The sequence below is a fragment of the Lynx rufus genome, unplaced genomic scaffold (genome assembly GCF_022079265.1).
Source record: "Lynx rufus isolate CCGP_SWC_20201006 ecotype Redwood Valley unplaced genomic scaffold, mLynRuf1.p SCAF_15, whole genome shotgun sequence".
Lineage (NCBI taxonomy): Eukaryota > Metazoa > Chordata > Mammalia > Carnivora > Felidae > Lynx > Lynx rufus.
This window is the reverse complement of record NW_025814829.1, coordinates 22,839,515-22,856,919: the sequence shown is the minus strand read 5'-3', so window position 1 is coordinate 22,856,919 and position 17,405 is coordinate 22,839,515. Positions and strand designations below refer to the sequence as shown.

The 17,405-nt window shown below is 48.7% G+C and overlaps 1 protein-coding gene across 1 annotated transcript in view; it reads left to right on the top strand.

Annotated features, from left to right (window-relative positions):
• Nucleotides 1-17,405, top strand: part of LGR6 (leucine rich repeat containing G protein-coupled receptor 6) — a 118,364-nt gene that overhangs the window by 81,667 nt on the left and 19,292 nt on the right. Inside the window, exon 6 of the mRNA XM_047077254.1 lies at nucleotides 236-307. Coding sequence (XP_046933210.1) covers nucleotides 236-307 — 72 coding nt within the window. The remainder of the gene's footprint in view (nucleotides 1-235; nucleotides 308-17,405) is intronic.

Here is a 17,405-nt window from a genome sequence, read left to right as displayed (position 1 = left end):
GGCAGTTAAAACCGTGTAGCCCATGGTTAATCCAGCCTTGGAGATCGTAACTTCGGAAGTCAGTCTTGGCCAATCATTTTGTCCCTGGAGATAAAGGGCTGGACCACTGGGGTCACTCTGTCCATGCTTCTGCCTCCACTTTGCTGCTTAAGCCACCGTCTGCTCTCCACCCCCACCCCACCCCCCGCCCGATGCTGTGGGCGCCCATTCTGACGTGCCTTTCCTTCCCACACAGGCATCTTCATAACAACCGCATCCAGCATCTGGGGACCCACAGCTTCGAGGGGCTGCGCAATCTGGAGACGCTGTGAGTGCCCAGGCTGTGGTAGGCCTCTGTCCTGGTGAGGAAGGCCCGGAGGCCCGCAGGAGGGAGGGGAGGCTGGCGGAGGGAGAAGCCAGCGGGACTGGGGTGCTGGGGCCTGGCTCCAGGCCTGGTCACCCACGTGCCCCTCCCTGGCATTTTCCGTAGGATGTCACACAGAATGCATTCCTTCCTCCTGCAGGTGGGTGGGAATGTGCCCTCCGGGAGTTCAGGGTGGCCCGCGGAGGGGGAATCCAGGATCTCTGCCAGCAGAGACCATCGAAATAGTGAACACTTTAGATAGATAGGAGAGCCAGAAGAATGAGGATATCGAGCCTGGGGAATGGAAGGCTTGGGGGTGGGGCTGGGGCTGATTTGATGGCAGTTTTGACATCTGTTTAAGGGAGGCTGCTGACAGAAGGGAGGGTAATACCATGGAGTCATGCCGGTACGGTTTGCCAGTGGATCTAACTAGCTAAATGATTAATGGGGGGATGGCCCGTTCAGCGCTCCGGCCTGACTATAAAAAGCACCCAAGTTGTTGACGCTTAAAAAGCCATATTATTCACACATCATCATCCTGGAATTCGGTTAAGGTCAGAATGCACCCAAACCCTCCCATCATTTCCTCTGGCGTCCCGCCAGCCCCCGCAGAGTGGGCTGAGTGGGCCCCATTTGAGCAAACAACTGGCTGGGCTCTCTAAGTCCGCCGGCCATGCCAGCTGGGGTCCCGCAGCTGCCATGAGGGAGCTGGCTGCCACGGTCACCTGGTACAGGCCAGCAGCGCCCAGGAGAGGAGGACCTCCCGGGTCAGGCGTGAGCCACTGAGGTTGAGGCAGGGCTCACAGTGTCAGGGGCATGGCCACAGTGCCTTTGCCTCCCCTTCTCCACCTCCTCCCTCCTCCCCCGACACGCAAACACATACCCGAGCTCCTGAGGTGAGGGATTTTCAAGAATCCAAAGCAGCCCAGGAGAAAATGCTGGGAGACAAGCTGCGACCTGAGGAAAGCAACGGTTTGGGGAAAACCGTTTGGCAAATCTAGCCCAGGAGGCCCGAGCTGTCTGCATTTGTGGTTGCGGAGGGGAAGGGAATGGGGGAGGCCAAGACCAATGCTCCATTTGTCTTTCCTGTGGGCGGGAGACCCGGGAGCCTGGTTGCTCTCTGGGGCTCGGCCTGAAGCACGACAAACGGCAGAGCTGGGTTGAGCTCCCCCTGTGTCCACCCCCCCACCCCCCGCCCCTGCAGCTGACTGAGTGCCCAGGAGTGGCATGTGGGAGGATGTCCCCCAGCCTGGGGTCGGGAAACTTGGAACCTCTCCCTGCCACCGTGCGTGACTTGGGCTCTGTGCTTCTCTTCTCTAGCCTTCAGAGACAGCTGGGCAGTTCAGACTGGACACTCTAGTCTGCTCCATCAATATACTAGAAAATTGAGGCCCAGGGAAGTGGCGTACCCAGAGTTACTCCCTCACTTAGGGACAGAGCAAGATCTAGAATGTGTTAACTGAGAAAATACCGTGGAACGTTCCTAGTTTAATACTCTGCTATCCTTAATCATCTGTGGGTGCGAGGCATTTGGGGGATCCAGATGTAAGGGAGAGCCATTGTCCTTTTAAGGCCCACACCCTCGTAGCCACCCTCCCTCGGGGGACACGAGAATTTTGGAGGCGGTGTTTGGAGGCTGAGCTACCAGGCATCAGCAGGGCAGGAAGGAGTCCAGTGTTACCTGCCCTGGAGTGTGGGGGCTGTTGGTTCTGCTGGGAAATCCAGTGGGGAGGGGACATGTATACCGGGTGTGGGTTGGCACCTCTAAAAAGCCACCTAGCAGCAATTTCTTCACTTTTGGGGCACACTGCCTAATTCTTTCTCAATTAGCCACTGGATGGCTGCGCAGGGCATTTGGCTCAGCTCGTACTGGCTTCGTTACAAAGCAATCCTGCCGCTAAGTGCCCACTGTACCTTTCGTCTGGGAAAGTGCTTGGCTCGGTCACACAGAGCCCAGGCTCTGCACCCACTGGACAGATGGGACAGGCGAGGCCAAGAGACAGGAAAAGATTTCCCGGCTTTACACTGTGGAGGCAGAATAGCCTCATTGACGAAGTCTACAGCTCGGAGCGTCAGCCAGCCTGGGGAGCCTTGCCAGTCCTGCCAGCTGTGTGACCTTGGTCAAGGCATTTGCCTTCATGAGTCTTCATTTTCCGATCTGCAATATAATACCACTAATCACACTGATCCTCTGGGGTTGACCTGTGGGTTACATGAGATGATGTGTGTAAGTCTCATACAGAGCCTGGGAAACTGTGTTAGCAACCTGCCCCACACTCCGTTCTCATCCCCATCCCCTCTTCTGAGGGCCTCAGTCTGAACGACACCCCTTCTCTCCCCACCCCTGAGGGATAAGTTCTTCTTCCAACTTTTGATCTCCAATTAAAAAGGGGGAAAGTGTGTTCTTTATCCTCTATCCCTCCCCCGCCCCAGCATTTGCCGGGGAGCCTGCAGGGGCACCCAGATGTGGAAAGGAGGAGGAGTGGCCGGGAGAATAAAAGGAGAGAGAAAGATAGTCAAACCTTTTAATTGTTGCATAATTAGCACAGTTTGCAGCCTCAGTTATTACTTTGGAGCTTTTCATGTGAGCGTCTTACTGGAAGGGTATTTCTCCCTCGGGCCCTGTAAATCTCTGCCACTTAGACCTCTCTCATCTCCGCAGCAGAGGGGAGATCAACCCCCCTCCTCCCCCCACCCCAGCCCAAGCTGTGGTTTGGCTCTGTCTGCTGGCTTCTCTCAGGAGGGAGAGCAGCCCCCGGTCATGCCACCTGGGGAGGAGGGGCCAGGTACAGGCACTTCTCCTCATACTTTCATCATCGTCCCGGACCTTGTCAAGAAACCCCAGCCAGAGGCAGACAGGAAAAACTCTGCCCTGCACCCGCCACCTCCTTTCTGCTCCCGCGGTGAGGGTGTCCCACTGCTGCTGGGAAATTCAGAATCAGAGATGAGCCAGCTCTCTGAACCCTTGAGTGCTGTTTCTTCGCCTTTCCAGATCAGACCAAATCTGGAGATTTGGGATGAGTTGCCCAGGTTTCTACAGTTTGTTTGTAAAAGCGGTGATAAGCCACTGGCATCCAAACCCCTTGCCCCCTAATACGCTGCCCCACTTAGCGCTAACTCCTGTGAGGGCAGCTTGATTACAGGACTTCCCAGGTTGACAAGTAAGAGAAAGCGTGACCAGCAAGAATTCTGAGAAGGTTCTCCCCTGGCGTCCCAGGGACGTGAAACCAGGCCTTCATGCCCTTAGGTCTGTGCCTACAAATTCGTGCTCAGAGGCCACAGGGTGCTATTCAGGTGCTATCAGATCATGATTCTTGAATCCCCAGTTATACCTACCAATAAAATAAAAGGCGGTGGGGGCGGGGGGGGGGAAAGCCTTGCAAATGCAATTACAACCAAAGGGGACTGCCCCCACTTCCTAGATCTGGCAAATTGATGTCTGCGTCTTAGCTAGAATTCAAAGAAGTGAGGCCTAGAATGGATCTGGGGACAACAGTGCCTCACCTCCCTCGTGCCTGGACTATGATATCTGGGCCCTGTTATCACCTCATAAAACACATCAGAGCTATTGGAGTTCATGTACTGGCTGGACCTTTCCCCGTTGGAGGGGGGCCCGGGATCACAGTGGAACAGAAACCTACTGGCTCTAGCTCCCTCTATAAAGCAGGACCAGCATTCAACTGAGGTCTGGGAGGAGAGGAGGGCAAAGCAGGAATTTATAGAATTCTGTCTTATAATACAAAATTGTGCATTCCATGTAAAACCTCCTTTGGTGCCAGATGCCCCAGAGATGTGCTTCTGCAGAATATTTTTACCTCAATAGCTGCTGTGGCCGCAAAGTGCGCCCCTGTCTCCATGTCATTGAAACCAGCCACACCAACAGATTTTGCTCTTAGTCCTGAGAGTATCCGACCACCTCTCAGTCCTGGGCCCGATGATCTGCCCTCAGCTGGAATGGAAAACCAGGCAGGTTTTCACTGGCGGCTCTTCCAGAGCTCAGGAGGATCCTAGAGTAGAAAAAGGACTGGGCTTGAGTCAGCACACTGGCATTCAGATGCTGGCTCCTCCAGCAGCATGTGACGTGCCCAAGTCACCTGACCTCTCGAGAGCCTCAGTTTCCACAGCTAGAAAATGGGGGTGATGTTCTACAATTCACACAATGATATTTACAAGGCCTGGAGTACTCTAAGTGCTCAATTTGTGTTGGCTTTCTCTTTCTGTCCTCCCATTTGATGCTGGATAGACAGCAATGGGCCTTTCCCCCCCGCCCAAGTTACTTCAATAACTTTTCTTCTTTCCTTCCCTCTTTTCCTTCCTTCCTTCCTTCCTTCCTTCCTTCCTTCCTTCCTTCCTTCCTTCATCTCATTCTCTCTCCTCCTCTTCTCCTCCCCTTCTCTTGACAGGGTGTCTTAAGGTGGCAGGCAGAGTGTTGCCCAGAGGTGTCATTCCATAGCCATCCATGGTGTGACTCATCTCCTCTATAGGGTGGCTAGGAATTCCCGGGGAATCAGGGCATGGCTACTATATTAGTTTCCTGTGGCTGCCATAACAAATTACCACAAATTTTGTGGCTTAAGAAAACCTCAGAAATGGATTCTCCCACAGTTCTGGGAGAGGCCAGAAGTCCAAAATCAAGGTATTGGCAGCGCTGATTCCTTCTGGAAGTTTGAGGCAGCATCTTTTCCCTGCCTCTCTTACCTTTGGTGGCTGCTGGCTACCCTTGGCATTCCCTGGCTTGTAGATGCGTCGCTCCGATCTCTGCCTCGGTCTTCACGTGGTCTTCTCCATGTCTTCCAAGGACACTTGTCATTGGATTTAGGCCCATCCTGTTAATGCAGGATGATCTCACCTCAAGATCCTTAGCTTAATGACATCTGCAAAGGACCTTTTTCCAAATAAGGTCATATTCACAGGTTCCAGGGGTTAGGATGCGACAGATTTTTTTTTTTTAATTTTTTTTTTTTCAACGTTTACTTATTTTCGGGACAGAGAGAGACAGAGCATGAACGGGGGAGGGGCAGAGAGAGAGGGAGACACAGAATCGGAAGCAGGCTCCAGGCTCTGAGCCATCAGCCCAGAGCCCGACGCGGGGCTCGAACTCACGGATCGCAAGATCGTGACCTGGCTGAAGTTGGACGCTTAACCGACTGCGCCACCCAGGCGCCCCTGGATGCGACAGATTTTTGAGGGGGCTACAATTCAACCCACTATCGCTACCCACTGGCAGGTTCCCTGGCAAAGTGCTCTTGGGCAAGCAAATGGGTGGAGCAGAGGTTCACATGAATCTTGTCGATTTTCTTGCTAATCTTAAGGCAAGTGCTGATCATCCCACTGATAAGTTCCCACAGTTAAGACACTCAAAGATATTTTTTTGCAGACTGTTGGGTCTCATATCTCACTTCTCCTCACCCCCAACCTCCCCCACAACCACTTGTTGAGGAAGACGAGGCAGAAATTGTGTATCCTTGTGTTACACGCGAGGAAATTGAGGCAGAGAGTGGTTGACTTGCTCAAGGTCATCCAATTCATTAAGAACCAGGACGAGAACCCGAGTTTCTCTGCCTTTGGCCTGGCTTCAGTCCGTCAGACCACACTGCCTCTCCAGGCTAACCCTGTAAGAATTGAGGAACTCTTTCCTCGCCAGTTCTTAATCATCTTACATTTGTGGGTTTATTAGCTGCAAATTTGTGGGGTTTTGTGGCTTATAGAGGAATTTATTGTTCCATATAAAACTTTTTTTCTGGCTTTCCACACAGAACCACTAATGACTTCTCACAGGCAGAAAATCGAGCTGCCCAATGAGTTTGTCTTGTGTTCTAATACCATGGCAAGTTATTAATAGTTCTTCCCGGTACAACATTCCCTTTCCCATCGCCCTGGTGCTTGGGGTAGCCAAGGTCACCATTCTTGTCACTGCTACCCTTTCCTCCTCTGCTGGCAATGGGGCCAAAGCTTCCGCTCTGAACTTCCGCTGCTCTCACAGGCACCCTGGCCAGCCCATCTGCAGTGGAGGGTGATGGGAGGTTAAGGGAGTGGGGTGGGGAGATGGGCACTGATGGAGACCCGGGGAAACCACTTGGCAGCTGGTTCTCTGGTAGACACCATGGAGAGGAAACGAAGATGTTCAGGTCTGGCCCTTAATATCTGTGGGAAGGAAGAGCTGCTAAGAATCAATAATTACCACTCTCTTTTTCTGTTTCGTTCAATTTTCTCATTTCATAAATATCTATTGAGTTTCTAGTATGTGCCGGGCCACCATTATGAACACGAGGGAAACATTTATGAACAAGAAAAATGCAGCCCCTGCTATCACGGAGACTGAAGGGTTCTAGACCAGGAGTCCTGGGTTCTTTTTTTTTTTTAAGCTTATTTATTTATTTTGAGAGAGAGAGCACGCACACATGCACAAATGCGTGAGCAGGGGAGGGGCAGAGAGAGAGGGAGAGAGAGAGAATCCCAAGCAGGCTCCACACTGTCAGTGCAGAGCCCCACATGCAGCACGAGATCATGACCTGAGCCAAAATCAAGAGTCAGATGCTCAACCAACTGAACCACCCAGGCGCCCCTAGATGGACTCCTTTAAAATACAAATTAGGTCATGTTACTCTTCTAGTCAAAACCCTCCAGTGGCTCCCCATCATACTCTTGGAAAGAAACCAAAGTTCTATAAAGTTCTGGAAAGAAGCCTACAAGTTCTGCAAGGTGTCGGGTGATGTGACACCTTGCTACCTCTCTGGCCTCACCCCTCCTTCAATCTACTCCAGGCACAGTGGCTTCCTTGGATACACTAGATAGATATGCTCCTGCATCAGGACTTTGTACTGACTGTTTCCTTTGTCTGGAATGTTCTTTCTACAATTATCTACCTTCTCCGAGACTTTGCCCAAATGTCACCTTTTTAGCGAGGTCCTCCCTGATCACCATTTTGCAAGCACTTCTTATCATTTGCCATCTCCTTTTCCTACTTAATTTTCTCTATAGCACTCACCAATCTGATATTTATGTTATTATTTATTTATTCAGGTTGTTTTGTTATCTTTCTCCCACCTTTCCATGAGTTTTTTTATGTTTATTTATTTTTGAGGGGGGGAGGAGAACAAGCAGGGGAGGGGCAGAGAGAGAGAGGGAGACAGAGGGTCCAAAGCAGGCTCTGTGCCGACAGCAGAGAGCCCAAAGTGAGGCTTGGTAACTGCGAGATCATGACCTGAGCCAAAGTCAGATACTTAATTGACTGACCCACCCAGGCACCCTCTCCATGGGTTTTTGTAGCACCTGACACAGTGCCTGGCATGGCGAAAGTGCTCAATAAATATTTGTTGAACAAATGAATGGATATATAGCCCCTGGCAAGTCTCTGCTCCTCTTTGAGCTTTAGTTTCTCCATCTGAACCGTGAGAGCATTGGACTATCCAATCTCTAAGATTCATCCCAGCTCCGGACATCCATACTAAGTGCTGTGCAGAGTCTCCAGACCAGACCTCTTCTAGTAAAGATGGAGAAACTGAAGCCCTGGACATGGACTGGACCCACAGGGATGGTCCCTCATCCTTGCCTTGGGGCAAGGTCCCTGACCCGGTTGAAGCTCAGGATCCTGACATTCGACCAGTGAGTTGAAGTCACTAGGACAAAACCTCAAGCTACATTCTGCCCAGACCAGGGCAACCTCAAAGACCTCAGGTCCCCTGCATTAATGGGTCCATGGCATCCAGGTGAAGGAGGTGCTGCCCAAGGGTCTGCCCACATCTAGATGATGGGATCCTATTATACCATTTCTAAGTGTGGCTAAGGCTTTTCTGGGGGAGGGTGGTGAGAATATGAAATGTTTATGCACCTTGTCTACACCTTCAAAGAATGTGGGAGAAGACTTAGGTGGAATGTGATGATTGTCTTTGAAAGATCACACATATTTTATGGTCTTCCAGCTGACAGGATGAGGGCCAAGAGAGGAAGTAAGGGTGGTGCTCTAGCTTGGGATGAGGAAGGCTTACTTAATCTGCAGAATAGCCCGACTGTGGCCCCCTTAACGCCCAGCATAGTCGGTGAGCCCTGCCATTTGCATGGTCTGGGCAGAAACTGGATCCTTGTTCCCCTGGAATCTCAGAGATGAGTCCCGTGCGGGGGCAGATTGGACTGTTGCCTTTTACCTCCCTTCCGGTTCTGGGCTTCTCTGATCCCAGGTGCTTTATTCGGGCAGGGCAACAAGTAACCTCAGTGTCAGAGATCGGTAACTTTCATTAAAATTGGCGCTGTTATTGCTTCGGATATTTTCTGAATTTACTTTCTGGTGGAGAAGCGAGCGTAGGTGGAGGGAGGGTAGGAGGAAGGCGTGTCTGTATCTCTCAATAGAAACCGATGACAATTTTACTAATTGCTGCATTTATTAATGGGTGGCCTTTTATGTAGGTTGTTTAGAAAGTAAAACAATGCTATTAGTCATAAAGTCTTTGTTGGTTCCTGGCTCGCCAGGTTATCTGCCCCAAGCATGTGAAGTCAGATGGAGATAAAGGCTCAGTCTGCAATACAGGAAGAGCAATTAAGTCATGTATTCATCGTGCCTGCCCGCTTTTGTTACGGGCCCTTTGGGAGAGAAAAATGGTTCAGAGTTTACAATCAGAAACGTCTGTGTTTTGTGTTTCACGCTGGGGAGCTAGGCTCACCCACATTCCTCCATGTGCCCTTATCTGTGATCTGGCAATAAACATAAATATTAGCCTTGAGAATAAAAGTGTAAGCGGAAGCCCAATTAATTATGTTAATCTTCCTTTATTGTTGTGAAAAGTAGATAGACCAACTTGTGTGTCTGCTGTTGCAGTGTCGGATGAATGGAAGTGCCTGTTCTGGTGTCTAGTGTCTAGTAAAAGAAAGAGGGGGAAAGAATTGGCATTTTTTGAGTGTCCAGACCAGGGTCTGGGCCGGATGAACAGAGTAGCCTTATGTAATGGGCATCCCTGATGTACAGGTGAGGAAACGACTGAGCAAAGTTAACTGGCTAGTTCGAGGTGATCCTGTTGGTGCACAGAGGACAAAGCTGTTTCACTCTAAAACATATAACACACAAATAGACATCTAGCCTAACAACCAATTGGTTTTGACATGCTTGTTAGCACCCAAAGGGACTCCCACAGGAGTTTCTTCCCTTGGGAGGAAGCCTGGTGTGCCACCCCCCCCCCCCCCCGCAACCCACCCCGTTTATCCTTCTTCCCACTCTCCCTAAAACTTTTTTCTCAGCCCTGCTACTTGGATCCTAGCCAGGCTGCAACTCTGGGTGGTACACAGAAAAGATGTTAAAGCAAGAGCCAACAGGCCTCGGCTCTGGGACTTGCAGTGATTTACCTCTTGTCTCTGAGCCTCAGTTTCCTTATCAATAAAAAGAAAGGGCCGGACAAGATGACTGTTAAATCCTGCCAGCTCTGTGCTCTGAGTCCATCATGAGGCTCCCCAGAGATCTCAGGAGTTGGCCATTCCTGCACAGCCAGATGGAATGGAGAACATTGGGGATGTGGGTCCTTGAGCAGCTTGGGGCTTGGGTCACCTGCTTAGCTACTTTTACCGATTGTGTGGGTCTACCATCAGTTTTGATTGGATTTGGCTGGAAGCAGCTGAGCAGATGAAGGGGCATATCAGCCATGGACAGCTGCAGCCTCTGGACTGAATTCCGGCTGGAGCTGGGAATGGTTTTTCTTTAACCTCAGCCCTCCCCTGCCTGCTCCCAGCTCCTGGGAGCAGCATACAGAATAATTCTCTTCCTGGGCTTCTGGCTGATTCTGGGCTATTAAAGATAATAAACTATAAAGCCATGGATGAGCTTTTCCAGGGAGGTTTAGGGCATCATAAAGCACCTTGCAAGGAGGAATTGGATCAGATCAGCTTGTGGCCTGACGCGGGTCTTTCCTGCGATTGCCGAGAGGCTGTATGTTGGCTTCTGATCCCGAGGGGCTGAGACACTGCCCCAATGTGGCCAGCCACAAAGGCCAAAGCAACTCCCATCTCCAGGCCTTGACAGTGGCTCAAATGATCATTCTTGACAATGACCATACGCATATATGGCCCTGTGCCTGGGCTTCGGGAGACTCAAAAGGGAGCTCATGTGCTTCCTGATAGTGGCAAGCTTCCTGTCTCATGGGGAAGGCACTTTGTACACAGATAACCCCATTCTGGACTCAAACTGCCTGGGCTTCAGTCCCAGCTCTTTCATTCATGGTCAAGTGATTGCCTCTCTGTGTGCCTCAGTTTCTCATCTGCAACATGGAGATAATAATAAGTATTTACCTCAAAGGATTGGCATGGGAATGAAATGAATTAATATATATAAATCACCCAGAATCGTGACTATTACCTAGTAATTACTCTGATTATTATCGTTATCACCACCACCACTACCACCACTATTATTATTCTAATATTAAGCATGTTTCTGGAGAAAACATCAGAAAAGCACTGAGAGAGTGAGTGATTCATTCTGACTGCAGGGATGGGGCTGGGTACATGAAGGAAGGTATATTTGAGCCTGGACTTCAAAGGGAGCTAGGATTTCGACATCTAAGACTGGGGTTAAGGGCATCCCAGGCTGAAAGCGTGACGGGCACAAGGAAACACACGAGGCTGTGAAAACACATGGGGGCTGAGATGGTAGACGGAGCTGAAGATGTATAGCATCAGAGCCCATTGAGGACTTTGAACTTTGTTCTGTAAGTAATGACGAAGCCTTTTCAGATTTCTCAGCAGGAGAGTGACACAGTCTGTTTGGCATTTCAAAAAGATCTTCCTGGCAGATGTGTAGTAGCGAAGAGTGTGGACTCCGGACTCGCACTGCCAGGGTTCAAATCTTGGTTGTGATGGTGAATTAGTTAAGGTAGCCAAATTGTGTAACAAATAGGTCAAAACACGTATAATGGCTCAAACACAATAGAAGTTCATTTCTGGATCGTGTAATAGTCCAAAGAGGGTGTTTCTTCTTGGCAAATGGCCCTCCTCCATATGGTGACTCAGGGACCTGGCTTCTTAGGATCTTGCTATCCCTATCTCCTCACTGTCTTTGGCACCTAACTAGTGAAAGAGTAGAGAGACCGTGGAGGAGACAGGCTGGCTAGTTAAAAATCCTGCACTAAATGTAGGACATACCACTTCTGCCCACCTTCCATGGGAAAGCACACTTGTTGCAAAGGAGGCTGGGGATACACTCTAGCCACGTTCCTGGCTATTCCTCCCATTACCATAGGATAGCGCTGTCCAACAGAACTTTCTACAATGATGGAAATGTTCTAAATCTGTGCTTCCAATATGGTAGCCACTTGCCACATGGTATATTGAGCGCTTGAAGTGTCACTAGTGAAACTGAGAGCCGAGCTTTTATTTTACTAACTTGTAACTAATTTACATTTAAACAGCTATGCATGGCAAGTGGCTGAAGGTGTTGGGCTTTGCTGTTGTAGAGAAAGGAGAGGGTGGATATCGGTGGATAGTGATGTCTAGCATGACTGTTTAATAATTGGGCAGGTTATTGGACATCTCTGTGCCTCACTTTCCTCAACAGTAAAATGGGTATAATAGTGGTAACTACTTCTTAGGCTGTCGTGAGGATTAAGAGATCATTCAGGGGGCGCCTGGGTGGCGCAGTCGGTTAAGCGTCCGACTTCAGCCAGGTCACGATCTCGCGGTCCGTGAGTTCGAGCCCCGCGTCAGGCTCTGGGCTGATGGCTCAGAGCCTGGAGCCTGTTTCCGCTTCTGTGTCTCCCTCTCTCTCTGCCCCTCCCCCGTTCATGCTCTGTCTCTCTCTGTCCCGAAAATAAATAAACGTTGAAAAAAAAAAAAAAAAGAGATCATTCAGGCATAGCATTTAGGTTTCAGCGCATAATCCGTGCTCAACCAAGGTTATCTTATGGATGACTTAGAGGCAGGGACTCCAGTTAGGAGAGTATACAACAGTCGAGGGAGACACTCTTCCAATCTCACCTCCAAATATTGCCCTTTGCTCAACCAAACTGTGCCACTTATTCTCCAAACTCCACAGCACATACTTCCTTTAAACCATTCTCTCTCTGATTGACTAACCTATCCTTTCCTTCTCTCTACCTATTGAAATCTTGCCCCACCGTCAAGATTCAAATGATTGTGGTTCAAATGCCACATCTCCATGAAGCCCTGCATGAAGTCTTCTCAACTATGTGTGATCTCCAAAGGTCCTGATGCTTTGTGTATTCCTTTGCACGCATCATGCCAAGGCCACTCATCTGGTTGTCTTGTGCATTTGTCCAGACAAGACTATCTCTTATGCATCTTTCTACCTTCTGCTTTACCCAGCAGATTTTTCTGTGTATTTTGAGCAGGCAACAAACATCGATGGCACTGAATTGAATCCATAAGGGGAAAAGAGAGTTGTGAAGACATGCTCCCTACATGGTTAGAGCCCGAGATTACATCCAAACAGCACCAAATGAAGCAGGGCTTTGCCAATTATCCAAGTCATTGAATCTGTGTAGATATCCAAATGGGAAAATTCAGGCCACCCCACCAGCGTGTAGTTTGCAGAATTCCTTTTGACATTTGCACAGTTTTTATTCTCCACATTGCTCTACAAGAAATGGCCTTTGAGTTCACATGCCTTTTACTACATGTCTTTTCCCACTGTCTGTCAGGCCATTTCTGGAAGGATTCCTGATCAGGAACTGCAAAGGAAAGCTAGAACTACTCACTTCGGCTGCCTGGACATGAGTCCAGTGAACTGTGTAAGGGCTCAGTGATAGCAAAATCACAGGTGACCCGTCTTCCCATGGCCTCTGTGGCCCTGGGCAAGCCTAACAGTGAGTGCCCCTCAGGATTATCTTGTACCTTTCTTGACACCAACCTCAAAATCCTAAGGATGTTCCGCCAAATATTGTAGATACTCTTAAGAGTCCATTAATTCATTCTTTAATTTATCTAGACCCGTTCATTTATTCATTCAACAAATATTTGTTGAGCTACCGTTCTGTGCCAGTATTTTGGTGTTTAGAATGTGAAACAAAGTTTCTATTTTCAACCTCATTCTAGTGGGTGGGAAGAAATTTAGCAAATATACGTCAGATGTCAGTATAAAGGAAAGCAGGATCTCTCATTATCTATTGCTACATAAAAAACCACCCTAAAATGTAACGGTCTAAGACAATAATGTATGATTTCTCATGAATCTGTGGATCACCTGGGCTCATCTTGGGTGCTTTTCTGCTGGAGACTTTGCCTGGGCTCCCTGACCAGGTTGCAGTCTGTTAGAGGTTCAGCTGTGACTAGAGGCTCTAAGATGCCTCATTGACACGTCTGTGAGTGGGACCTAGGTTCTGGCTATTGGCTGGCCCTCTCCACAAGGCCTTCATTACCCAGGAGGCTAGTACGGGCTTCCTTGCACAGTGGTGGGAATGTCCCAAAGGAGGGCAGAGGTTGTGAGGCCTCTTGTGACTTAGGATTAACTCACACCATGTTAGCTCTGCCTTATTCTGTTTTGGTTAATGCCAGTCACAAGCCAGCCTGGTCTCAGGGTTAGGGAGGCAGAAGCCACTTCTTTTTTTTTTTTTTTTCCCTTTAATATGCTTTATTTATTTATTTATTTATTTAAAATTTTATCTAAATCTTAGTTTACATATAGTTAGTTAACATATAGTATAATAATGGTTTCAGGAGTAGAATTTAGTGATTCATCACTTGCATACAACAAGTGTTCATACCAACAAGTGCCCTCCTTAATGCCCATCACCCATTTAACCCATCCCCCCACCCACCTCCCCTCCAGCAACCCTCAGTTTGTTCTCTGTATTTAACTCTCTTGCGGTTTGCCTCCCTCTCTGTTTTTATCTTATTTTTCCTTCCCTTCCCCTATGTTCATTTGTTTTGTTTCTTAAATTCCACATATGAGTGAAGTCATATGATATTTATCTTTCTGTAACTGCCTTATTTCGCTTAGTATAATACATTCTAGTTCCATCCACGTTGTTGCAAATAGCAAGATTTCATTCTTTCTAAGTTTTTTTAAATGTTTATTTTTGAGAGAGAGAGAGAGAAAGAGAGAGAGAGAGAGAGAGTGGGGGAGGGGCAGAGAGAGAGGGAGACACAGCATATGAAACAAGCTCCAGGCTCTGAGCTGTCAGCACAGAGCCCAATGTGGGGCTCGAACTCACAGACCACGAGATCATGACCTGAGCTGAATCAGAAGCTTAACCAACTGAGCCACCCAGGCACTCCACAATTTCATTCTTTTTGATCACTGAGTAATATTCCATTATATATATCACATTTTCTTTATCCATTTGTTAGTCAATGGACATTTGGGCTCTTTCCATAATTTGGCTGTTGTTTATAGCACTGCTATGAACATTGGGGTGCATGTGCCTCTTCAAATCAGCATTTTTGTATCCTTTGGAAAAGTCCTAGTAGTTCAATTGCTGGGTCGTGTAACTCTATTTTTAATTTTTTGAGGACCCCCCATACTGTTTTCCAGAGTGACTGTACCAGAGAAGCCACTTCTTTTTTTTTTTTTTAATGTTTATTTATTTTTGAGAGAGAGAGAGAGAGAGAGAGAGAGAAAATGCAAGTGGGGGAGGGGCAGAGAGAGAGAAGGAGGCACAGAATCTGAAGCAGGCTCCAGGCTCTGAGCTGTCAGCACAGAGCCTGACGTGGGTGCTTGAACTCACAAACCGTGAGATCATGACCTGAGTCAAAGTCAGACGCTTAACCGACTGAGCCACCCAGGTGCCCCGAGAGGCCACTTCTTAATTGGAGAAGCCACAAAGGACTTGTGGTTGCTTTTTCTCCTCCAGCTTTATTGAGATGTAATTGACATACGGTGCAGGTTTAAGGTTTACAGCCTGTTGATTTGGTACACTTACATATTGCCAATGATAAGACTTGGGACCACTTTCAACCTACCACACAGAGTAAAGGAACAGCAAATGAGGGGCTATGCTGTATTAAATAGAATGCTCAGACAAGGCCTTTCTGATGAGGTGTTATTTGGGCAGAGACCTGAATGAAGTGAGGGAGAAAGCCAGGCAAATATCTGCAGTGTTCCAGGCGATGGAATCGCGAGCTAAATCTCTGAGATCAGGCCAGTGCAATTCTTTGCATTTACGATAACACTGCAACGTTAAGGCTTTAAGTGAAGGTGCTCTTACGTTACTTATAGGAAATCCGGTTCTCCTTGGGCAGCACTGGAGAATTCCTGAATGGGCTGAGTCAACTTAAAAGGAGGTGGGGGGGGCACTTGATTTGGAGACATTGAGATGTGAGGGCGACTCCTTTATAAAATCTAAGACCAGAAAGAGTCCAATTACTCGCCCCTGCTGCCTCTATTCTCAAGCCTTGCGAGTAGAGTTTCCAGGCACCTCCTACTGCCACCTGTGGTAGAACTCCAGCAATGTGGAAATTCCCTGGTCCCAACTCCAGTATCTTTGGTTTCCATGAAAGTGCTTTGCACGTAGCCTGCCCTCAGCCTGCTCTCGTCCTTCCCCTCACATAGTCTGTGGGGAGCCTCTCCGTGAGTGAATCAAGGTTGGAGTCATTGGAGGGAAAGGTGTAGGATTCACGAAGGACCGGAGCAGAGCAGAGCAAAGCAGGAGGGTTTATGCTATAATTACCCAAAATCACCAGGGGAGTCGGAGTGTAATCGGGTAATTAGTGTGTGTTGGGGGTGGTGTGGGGGGGGGGGGTGCAATTATCCGGCTCACTGGCTGCCAGACTGTTGTCACTGTTCTTCTGGCCCTTGGGCCGGGTTCCTGGCTCTACCTGTGGACTATTAAGTGTAATGACCCTGTCACGCAGAGGAGCCTGTCATTATGTCTGTGTTAACATGGTATTTACCCACAAAACCTGCCAAGTCACTCTGTGATTAAAGAGCCTCAGCATGGTCCCCTGCCCTGGCATTGGATAGTCTTCTCATGAAAGTTGTCAGGGCAGGCGTGGCTTTAAAAGGCTGAGAGAAGTTGGGCTGGGGTCATCCTGGGGGGCTCAAGAGGGACACTGTACCTGAGCCCTCCCTCCCCGCCATTGCCAAAGCCTGAGATCCCATACTCCAGCCACAGGAATCTGGAAACACCAAGACAACCCCGTGCAAAATCAGGCACATCTCCACATGGGGCTAACCGATCGGCCACTGAGTGAAACAAAAGTCTACTTTGCTTTTTTAAACTGTATGTTCATAGTAATACCTGCAATTCAGCATCCTCACACAGTTTATTCTAGTTTTTTTTTTTTAATGTGTCTTGATTTGAGAGAGAGAGAAAGTGAGGTTCCAACTCATGAACCGCGAAATCACGACCTGAGCCGAAACCAAGAGTGAGTGGGACGGACACTCAACCGACTGAACCACCCAGCTGCCCCGAAACAGAAGTCAACTTTAAAATCTTAAAGGCTGAGGGGCACCTGGCTGGCTCAGTCAGTGGAGCACCACAGGCGACTCGATCTCAGGGCTGTGAGCTTGAGTCCCGTGTTAGGTGTAGAAATTACTTATGAATAAAATCTTTAAATAAATAAATAAAATCTTGAGGGTTGATCATCTTTTCTGAAGTCTCTCCTAGGAGGGGTAGGAAGGGAATCTGGTCACGTAACGTAGAGCAAAACTCCCCCGAAAGTCTTCTGTGGCTCTTCCTCCCTACTTCCCGATCACATTTTACTGTCTTCCCCCAAACACAGGCACTCTCCCCACTCTTTGGCAGGGCTCTCCTGCCTTTGGGCCTTCTTTGTCACAGGCAGTTCCAAATCTTTTCTAATGAGAATCAGGTTTGCTCTCGGTGTTTTACATTTCTCCTCTCTCCCTTCCCCCTGTCCCCCTTGTGGCCTCAAGGGCACAAACACAAAAGACCCCTTCAGAGAGTGGACAAGCAGGGTGTGAGCACCTGTGGGCCAAGAGTGTGCCCCTGGTGCCTAAACAATGCTGCCATGAGCATCCTTATACAAATACCTTTACAGGTGGGTGTGGACTTTTCCCCAGGACAAACTCCTGGCCTTGAGGTGACTAGGTATGAATCTTGTCATTTCAAAAGATGCTGTCAAATTATGTCTAAAAGATAACACACATTTCAATTCCCACTAATCATTT